At 61.5% G+C, this 8396-nt stretch overlaps 1 protein-coding gene across 2 annotated transcripts; it reads left to right on the top strand.

Annotated features, from left to right (window-relative positions):
* Positions 1-1811: 1811 nt before the first annotated feature.
* LOC116592761 (DNA dC->dU-editing enzyme APOBEC-3G-like) lies at positions 1812-5965 on the top strand. 2 transcript variants are annotated; one of them, XM_032346249.1, is made up of 5 exons: positions 1812-1970; positions 3094-3232; positions 4588-4867; positions 5321-5436; positions 5720-5965. In XM_032346249.1, the coding sequence occupies exons 1-5, from the start codon at positions 1942-1944 to the stop codon at positions 5726-5728; spliced, it is 573 nt and encodes a 190-aa protein (XP_032202140.1). In that variant the 5' UTR covers positions 1812-1941; the 3' UTR covers positions 5729-5965. The 2 variants fall into 2 exon arrangements, with proteins under 2 accessions (XP_032202140.1, XP_032202138.1); XM_032346247.1 differs by having other exon boundaries at positions 1816-1970; positions 5717-5965.
* The last annotated feature ends 2431 nt before the right edge of the window (positions 5966-8396 follow it).

The following is an 8396-nucleotide window of genomic DNA, read 5'->3' as shown; positions in this document are numbered from 1 at the left end:
GGAGGCCTCAGAGCTGCTGCCAGAGGAGCAAGCCTAGTAGGGAGTCTGCCCCCGGGACGCAGGATCAAAGTGCCCTCCCTGCCACGGGGCCCCCACTGGTCTCCCCGCCAAATGTGGCAGCATGGTTGAAGGGGCACCTTTGGTCAGGAGAGCCAGTGATGCAGGCTCAGCCCAGAGAGACACCGGTGCTCTAGCTGCTGCTGCTCCCTGGGAAGGCAGGGGTAGATGGGCGGGGGGGCTGTCCTCTGAGGGTCTCCCAGGGCAGGGGCTTGTGCAGCAGGACCCCGTACTCCTAGAGACACCGTCTGCCCCCAGCACGGGCCTTAGTGCACAGGGGTCCATCCAAGGAAACCTAGTGTGTGCGGGAACCAGCAGAGATCACCCCAGGGGGTGAGGGCCTGGAGAGACTTCAGGGGGTCCTGGAGGAGAGCTTGGTCTCCTAAGGGCCTCATCCCCCCATCCACCCCACCACGGAAGGCGACAGCTAGGGACTGGCTCGGGGAAATCCTCAGGGGCCCACGTCTGGCCTCTGCAGCCCCAGTCTAGGTAGGGATGAGGGCTCCAGGTCAGGAGGGCCGGAGACGGCTGGGTGTGCGGGTCTGCTGTGTGCAGACCCTAGGACCTGGGAAGTATGAGTCCTGGGCGAGAGTGCCGGAGACCTCCTGGGCCCCCAGGGCACTGTATCAAGGCCAGAGAGGACCGGGTCTAGAGGATGGAGGACAGGGGAGGAACCTCAGTGCAGGTACGGGGAGGGCAGCCTCCCATCTCCCTGCGACCAGGGATGCCCACCCGAGAAGAAGGGGACACGGTGTTGAGGTTCCCAGCGTGAGGATGAGATTCGGCCTGGGAGGGGGACGAGCCCGGCGGCTCTCGGTGCAGGCAGAGGCTGTGACTCAGGCCCCAGTTGTCCCAGGTAACCCCAGGACAGACACATCTCCCAGGGAGAGGCTGCCCTGGGCCAGGACTGCGGGTTCTAGGGGAAGCCAGAATGGGGGAGTCAGTGGGACAGAGGGGCCGACCAAGGGGACGCAAGGCCAGCTGAGACTCCGGGACCTGCTCAGGGCGGGAATGCAAATTCCCCCTCATTCCTCGTGGTCCTGAGGGCAACACCAGAGCAAGAGAACTGCCCTTTTGGAGGCCTGTATCCCCACAACAGCGCTGCATCCTTCCACACTTGTGCGGTCCTGGCCACGTCCTATTCCCTCTGGGAGCCTCTCTTTCCTCTGCCGATAACGGGGTACGAATGCGCCACGGCCAGTTTGCCATCCTCCACTGGGTGCTGGGCTCCTGAGGGCAGCTCAGCCGGGTTTGTCGTCCTCCCTTGGCAGGTGCAGGGGTGAAGGCTCTGCTGAGGCTCTCAGACCAGATGCTCCGGCCCACCCCTGACCCTGTTGTGTGCAAGTGCAAGCAGGGGTCTCCCCCAGCTGGTCCAGGGGAGCCTGGGCCAGGCCCTGCCCCTGCTGGAGGCTGAGGGCGACCCAGGGTGGGGCTCCCCGGGAGACTTCCCTCTGGGGCACTGTGTCCTGGGCCAGGACCTTCCTCCAGGCCCGGACACCTGTCCTCTCACTTCCTGCCGTGCTGGGCCCTGCTGCCCAGAGGGACCCGACTCTCCCTGCACCCCATCTGCCCTCGGTCACTCCTCGAGGCTTCCAGGTAGGGCCTTTGTCAGAGCAGAGAAACCAAAACCTAACTTGACCCTGAGGACTTAGGATGTGACCGCTGGCAGAGAAGTTCCTCCTTCGTCAATACCCATGAGGGTGGCATGAGTAGCCCGAGTCTAGGAAGGGGTATGTCCCAATCATGCCAGCTCAGCCACTTCCAGGAGCTCTGATGGCTTATAAGGCGCCTGGGTCCTTGATGAACACCCTGAGGGCACGGCATAGGCGTGACGAGACAGAGAAGCTGCAGACACAGAGCCAGACGTGGTGAAGGGACCGAGACATGGATGCCGGCGCAGAGGCCTGGGACAGGTAACCCCAGCCCCCGCATCCCCTCTGCTCCTGAGCCCCTCATTGGGGCTGCCCGATGGGGACATTCCACTACCACGAGGTCTCCTCTTGGATCCCTGGGGGTCCCTGCTCTTCCTTGCCTGTTCCTGCTGGCCCGCGCCGCGCCCACCGAGCCCCGTCCGCCGATGCCCAGTCTGCTTGTCCAACCGGCCTCGCCCGGGCTTCTGGGGAATCTATGGGAGTAGACTCCTTGAGAGTCCATGCTTCCTGCTGGGGGATCCCTCTGAGCTGAGGGCCAGGAGGTCCCTTTCAGCTTTAAGATTTCAGGCCAGCGAAGGGCTTTGGTATTTTCATCCTTAGGGAAAATCCCACGACTATTTAAGAAGTCGAGGCTCCTGGGTCCTCTTTTTGGCAGTGGTCCTGCACGGGTGTGTGTGGGCCTGGTGCGCACTGCGGAGTGGGCCAACCTTGAACCAAAGGGGAAAGCCCTGGAATGTCCCTCCACGCAGGGGAGTAGCTCCTTGGCGACAAGGATGGACGGTGAGGCCAGGAGATGGGATGAGAGGCTACCACGGGCAGAGGGAGAAGACCCAGCAGAGGGTCTGAGCGCCCTGGGCAACTCTGGGTGTCCCCTGACAGAGCAGCGGGCAGGCCCCCCGGGAGCTCCCAGAAAGGGTCCCAGAGGGAGGTTGGGTGGATCCAACAAAGCCAGTGGAAGCCCATCCTCTGTGGGTCTGGCCAGAATGTGGGGTGCAGGGGAAAAGGGTGTGGGATACCAGCAAAAGGCAAGGAGCCCATGAGAAAGAGTTGAGATGTTTAAACATTGAGTATCTTCACTGTTTTTTAAAAATTATTTATTTATTTGACAGAGAGATCACAAGTGGGCAAAGAGGTAGGCAGAGAGAGGTGGAAACAGACTCCCTGCTGATCAGAGAGCCCGATGTGGGGCTCAATCCCAGGACCCTGGGATCATGACTTGAGCCGAAGGCAGAGGCTTAACCCATTGAGCCACCCAGACACCCTGAGCATCTTAACTTTTGATGTAAAATCTCTCGTCTGTGCCAAACATCCCTCAGCAAAAGGACTCTGCATACTCCAGGGGGAGGCCACATCGTCAACCCCTCCCCAAACCTTTTGTCCACAGGTTGGAAGAGGACACCTTCACTGACAACTTCCACAATGCAGTCTGGGCATCCAGGACCTACCTGTGCTATGAGGTCGAGCATCCCGGTCAGGGATCCGGGATTCCTCCGGGCCAGGACAAGGGCGTCCTGCGCAATAAGGTGACCAGTCCAGCCGGACCCCAGCTCACACGGCCTCCCGATCCTGGGACGTTCACAGTAGAACGTTCTGGCTGGACCTGAGCGGGTCTCATCAATGTTTCCCCTTCGGTCCCCACAACGGCCACCCTTCAGCCTAGTGTCAGGTGGGGACTGTTTCTGCTGTGGTTTCTGGCTTGGAGCCACACGTCAGAAAGCAGTCACACTGTCCCAGGGACGGGCACCACCTCCTCTTGTCACCGAATGACCCTCCTTCCACCCCCACCCCAACTGCTGTGCCTCTGAGGGAGGATTAGGACAGGCGAAAAGGCTTCTGGACAAGGGGTCAGCTTTTTCCCTGGCCCCTGCCTGGGGCGGCTGCCGGCCACAGACCCTGAGATTTGTCGGCTCTCGACGCTCCCCCTGCTCACCAGCGGGTACCCTGGCAGGGCCCCTGCTCACTGCTGGAGATCCTGCCCAGGGCACTGCTCCCGACTCCAGCATCGCCCAGGGAACCCCCTCGGTCCCCAAGTCCCCATCCCACTCTGCCCAGATCTTTGAGTTTGCGCCGCTGACCTGACTTGCTCCGGGTCCCGGGCTGGCAATCGCTCCCTGGACAGGTTGCACCCATCTCCACAGCTCTGTGAGCTCCGACAATGACTTTCACCCCATGCCCAGGCGCCTGTCGGCTGGGTGCCCCTTCCCCATTCCTCCCTGCAGAGTGAGCCCTTCTGTGTCACCCATGGGCTCAGCACAGGGTGAGGGCCAGGGCAGAAGCTTGCAGGAGCGCTGGTGCCAAGGTGGGAGTGGGGTTCGGTGGCGGTGGGTGAAGACAGGGCTGGATCACTGCCTGGAGGAAGCCTCCACTGCCAGGGCACCAGGCCAGGGAACTCGGAGCTCCCCTGGTCCCCCTTTCCCTTTCCGGGGGCTCTTCTGCTGCTGTCTGCAGGGCCCCGCTAGGTGAGGGTCCTGAAGCCCCTTCCCTGGGGCACAAACAGAAACTCCGAGGTCACGCTGAAACGTAATGTAACGCCATCTTTTCAAAGTCAAACTTGAGGCAAATCCCATGATAAGTGAAATCTCAAGAATCTGAAGAAGGCCCGGCAGGTAGAGCAGGATGCAGAGCCCTAGCGACAGAGGCAGACGCAAGGTGCTCAGTGGCTCACCGGACCCTGGGAACGTGCCCTAGTGGGCCTGGCAGCCAGTGGTGGGGAGCCTGGAGCCTGGGAACACTGCAGGGAGATCCCATTCGGCTCCTTCTGAGAAGGGCTCCCCTGCATCTTGTGCCTGAGGCCAGGACCTCCCTGCCTCTCCCTGGTGCCCCCTCCCCCGTGTTCACCACCAATGACAGAAGCCTTTCCTGCCTCTTGTGTGCCCAGAGTGACCCGGACCCCACGCTCTCCCGCCATGCGGAGTCCTTCCTGCTGGAGCAGATCCAGTCCTGGAACCTGGACCCGGAACACCAGTACAGGGTCACCTGCTTTCTCTCCTGGAGCCCCTGTGCTGATTGTGCCCAGCGTATGGCTGAGTTTCTGGGGGACAATAGCCACGTGAGCCTGAACCTCTATGCCTCCCGCATCTACAGCCGTGGAGAGTATGAGCAGGGGCTGCGCACCCTGAAGAGGGCTGGGGCCGGCATCGCCATCATGACCGCCAGGGGTCAGTGTGGGCCTCCTGCAGGGCACAGGGGTGGAGGGTGCAGGGTAGGGAGAGGCCTGGGGGGAGTGATATGGGGGAGGACAAGAGTAGTGTCCCTGGGGTGGCCCCTGTGGGCTGCCTGCGGAGGGGAGGCTAGGGTGCCTGGACAGCAGAGGACAGCAGGGTCGCTGAGAAGAGAGAGGTCAGTGCAGGACAGGTGTGTGCAGAAGGCCCGGAGAATGGTGGGTGGGCATGCCAGGGAGACTGGGGTTTGCAGGAAGAAGGGAGGCCAGGCTGGCTGAGGTTCCAGCCTGAAGACAGAGTCCCGGGGTTGGGGGGTTCAGGGAGTCCCCCAGAGGGGAGAGAGCAGGGGTGCAGCTAGGAGGGACACAGCCTGTCATTGAGATTCAGACCTGAGGTGGCCCCCAGGCCTCCCCGGAGCATGGCTCATGTCCCTCCCCCGCCCCCCTGCAGACTTTGAGCACTGCTGGGACACCTTCGTGCTCCACCAGGGAAGAAGCTTCCAGCCCTGGCCGGGTCTTTACAAGGAGAGTCAGAAATTCTCTGAGAGCCTGCATCGCATTCTCCAGGTGAGGTGCCTCCCCGCTCCCTGCCACCTCCCCTGCCCTCCTCCCTCCGCTCCACTGCCTGGCCTCTCCCTGCCCCTCTCACAGCCCCCACTGGGTTACCTGCTCCCTCCTGGGGCCATGCCACCCCTCCTGCCCCCTCGGAGAGATTCCTCTGCTCCCTCACCCCGTGGGGCCCCCTCCCTTCCCCATCTCTGGGGCTGCCAGACCCCTTCTCTGTTGCCCCCGCCCACCTGTCTCACAGCCCGCCTGTGCCATGCAAGTCCCCGGTCTCCTCCCTCAGCAGGAAGCCTGAACGATGGACTTCAGTCTCGCCAAAGACCACGCAGGGGAGGCCTCTGTGACCAGCAGAATAAAACACTTCCTCCCAAGCCATGCAGACCTGCTCTCCACCGCCCTCCAGATCGATCCACGGAAACCAGCAAAAGGCCATGAGCCCAGAAGAAGTCGTCTTGAATGAAAAATCTGAGTAGATTTACTTGTCCTGGAAAATCTACCTTAGGTTCAAATATACGGGTTAAGATCATACTCATCGCTGTCAGAGGAGTTTTCCACATTTAGAGAAGTGATGAATTGATTTCAAATGCAGAGATCTGAACGCCAATGTCAAGGATCTTCTACCAAAGGTTTTCTCTGGAAATGTGTCCCGCGTCTGGAGAGCCACAGGCAGATACCTCTCCCTTCGTGGGGGGCCCTTCAGCGGGATCATACCAACTCCCTCTATTGGGAGAAGAATCTGCTAAGCCTGACTTGCTGGGGAGGAGGGTTCTAGAAATCAGAAACTGTCCCCCCTGCCAACCAATCCTATAGTCAGGGACACTGATTTGAAATGACAGCCTTGCTGCAAGAGAATAGAAAGAAGGAATCTAAATACTGGGGAGGGACCCGCACACCTGAGGTTTGGGGCGGTGGGACGTTCTCCAGTCCTCACCCCTGGGCTGCCCTGGGGAGGAAGCCAGAGGCAGGGGCTTCCCTGCTCAGCAGCTGAGCTCTGCCCCTTCCTGACACAGGGCACCTGGGGCAGAGCCCCCTGTTGGGGCCCACACGAGACACACAGCAGGGCAGGACCCCCACAGGCCAGGGTCTCCGTCCCGTTGCTCTCCGTGGCGTCCACACTCCCTGAGGGGAGGCCGGGCCGCTGGTGGGTGTGCACGAGGCCTTCCGGAGGCCCAGAGCAAGTCCGCAGTCCGTCCTCACAGACCCTGCGCCCCTGTCAGGGCCCAAAGGGTGTCCTGCCTCCCAGGGTGACTGGAAGGGGCTGGGGAGAGTCCTGACTCAGGTGGAGACAAGGGAGGGACGGAGAGGAAGGGAGAGAGGCCGCGGCCCCCGGGGGAGGAAGGGGCTCAGGCAGGGAGGGCTGCGCCCCACAGGGAAGGAGCTGGTGGAGCAAAGGGACCAGGGAGAGGGTAGAATGGAGAGGAGGGGCCCAGGGGAGGACAGGACAGAAGCAGCCTAAGGACAGGGCGCTGGGGGAGAGGGGCTGCTGCCCCCAGCTGTGGGCTTCGGGGCTCTCTCCCGGACACCGGAGTTGGGGAGCTCAGGCTGCTGTGAGCACCTGCCCCTGGCCCTGCCCCCCGGCGCCCCTCCCAGCGCCTGTCTTCTCCTGCTGGACTCCTGGGGCCCCAGTGGCAGCCGCCCCCAGACAGCAGCTCCTCTAGCCGCCATGGCTCAGTCCCGGGGCGGGAGAGAGAGGGAATAGACCGGACACCCTTGGAGCCTGTGCGTCCTTCAGTGGACAAGAGCCATGGCTGTCCCTGGACGGTGGCAGACGGGAGACCCCAGAAACAAGGTTCCCACCGGGGGTTCCTCTGGAGACCCTCTTGTGCTACAGAGGGAACAAGATGGGCCTCCAGGCCTGTCACTAGAGAAGATGCAGAGTGACCGGGACTGGGCGGGGCTGTGTGACTGGTCGTTGTCCAGGGCTCAGGGCAAGGTGTGACACGGTTGTCCCCCGCACACAAGATGATGCTGGTGCAGAACGGAGGGCACGTCTCTGCTCCTGGGGACCCTCAGGCCACAAATCTTCCCTCGCCTGTCCTGCCCCTTCTGGCTCCCAGCTTGAGCAGCCTGGCACGGAGGAGGCCAAGTGCGCGGGCAGCGGGGGCCTCCCCAGAACGGAGAGTGGTGAGGACATGAATGTATGCGGTTTGACCAGCATGGCCAAATCTGAGATGCCCTGTTCGAAAGCATAAAAGGGCTCCTTCTGGAAGAGGAAGTTAGACAGACTCCTACAGGAAGCAATTACTTTTTGGAAAGGAAGCCCACTGGCCCTTTATTTTCATAGACAGAACTTTCCCAAGAACCTAAACCACTCCCCTGCCTAACACTAAGCCCACCATTAACACGCTTTCTTATCGTTTACTTAAACCGGGCTTTAGATAGGACCCCACAGGAGCACCCAGTGGCCATGTCCAGACATGAGAAAGAGACCCAAGACAGCCGACCTAGGACTCCCCTGTTCCCCCTTTCTTGCCCACAGTAAGGTTCTGGAAAACCAGTGACCCCTGACTTCCAGCTCAGACTGAGGAGGGGCCAACAGTCAGGGAGGAAGACGGGCACAGGCCTGGGAGCGGGGTCAGCCTCTGTCCCACGGGGGTCCGCTGCCCTGCACTGGAGCCCAGACTGTGTCCGCACCTGCTGGCCCCCTTCTGCCCCCGGCCTGTCATACTCGCTGCCCCAAGTCTGAAACCTGTCCTAAAAGGAATGCTCACTCTTCAAATCCTGGGGGGACAGCATCGATATTCAAAAGGACACACGATGTTCTACATGGGGAGGATCCCCGGTTCACTGGATCCCACAAGTCCCCCACAAGCACGTGTAGGATCGGTCCCAGCATGCAGTGTTCTCAAGGAAGCCTCTGCACTGAGTGTTAGCGGTGCTCAGGCATTGTGGGCAGAAGGCCAGAGGAAATCCCCAGGAACTGGATGCCGATGCGTCGGTCCACATGGACAGACGTCCCTGTG

This window comes from Mustela erminea, chromosome 6, assembly GCF_009829155.1.
Source record: "Mustela erminea isolate mMusErm1 chromosome 6, mMusErm1.Pri, whole genome shotgun sequence".
In the NCBI taxonomy this organism is placed as follows: Eukaryota; Metazoa; Chordata; class Mammalia; order Carnivora; family Mustelidae; genus Mustela; species Mustela erminea.
Note: the sequence above shows the minus strand (reverse complement) of the source record. Positions and strands in the feature narration are given on the sequence as shown.

Excerpts from the sequence above, each read along its gene's own strand:
- LOC116592761 (XM_032346247.1), top strand. The coding sequence starts at position 1,942 with ATGGATGCCGGCGCAGAGGCCTGGGACAG. Across the intron at positions 3,233-4,587 it reads AGGGCGTCCTGCGCAATAAG|AGTGACCCGGACCCCACGCT; the intron begins GTGACCAGTCCA and ends TTGTGTGCCCAG. Across the intron at positions 4,868-5,320 it reads CGCCATCATGACCGCCAGGG|ACTTTGAGCACTGCTGGGAC; the intron begins GTCAGTGTGGGC and ends GCCCCCCTGCAG.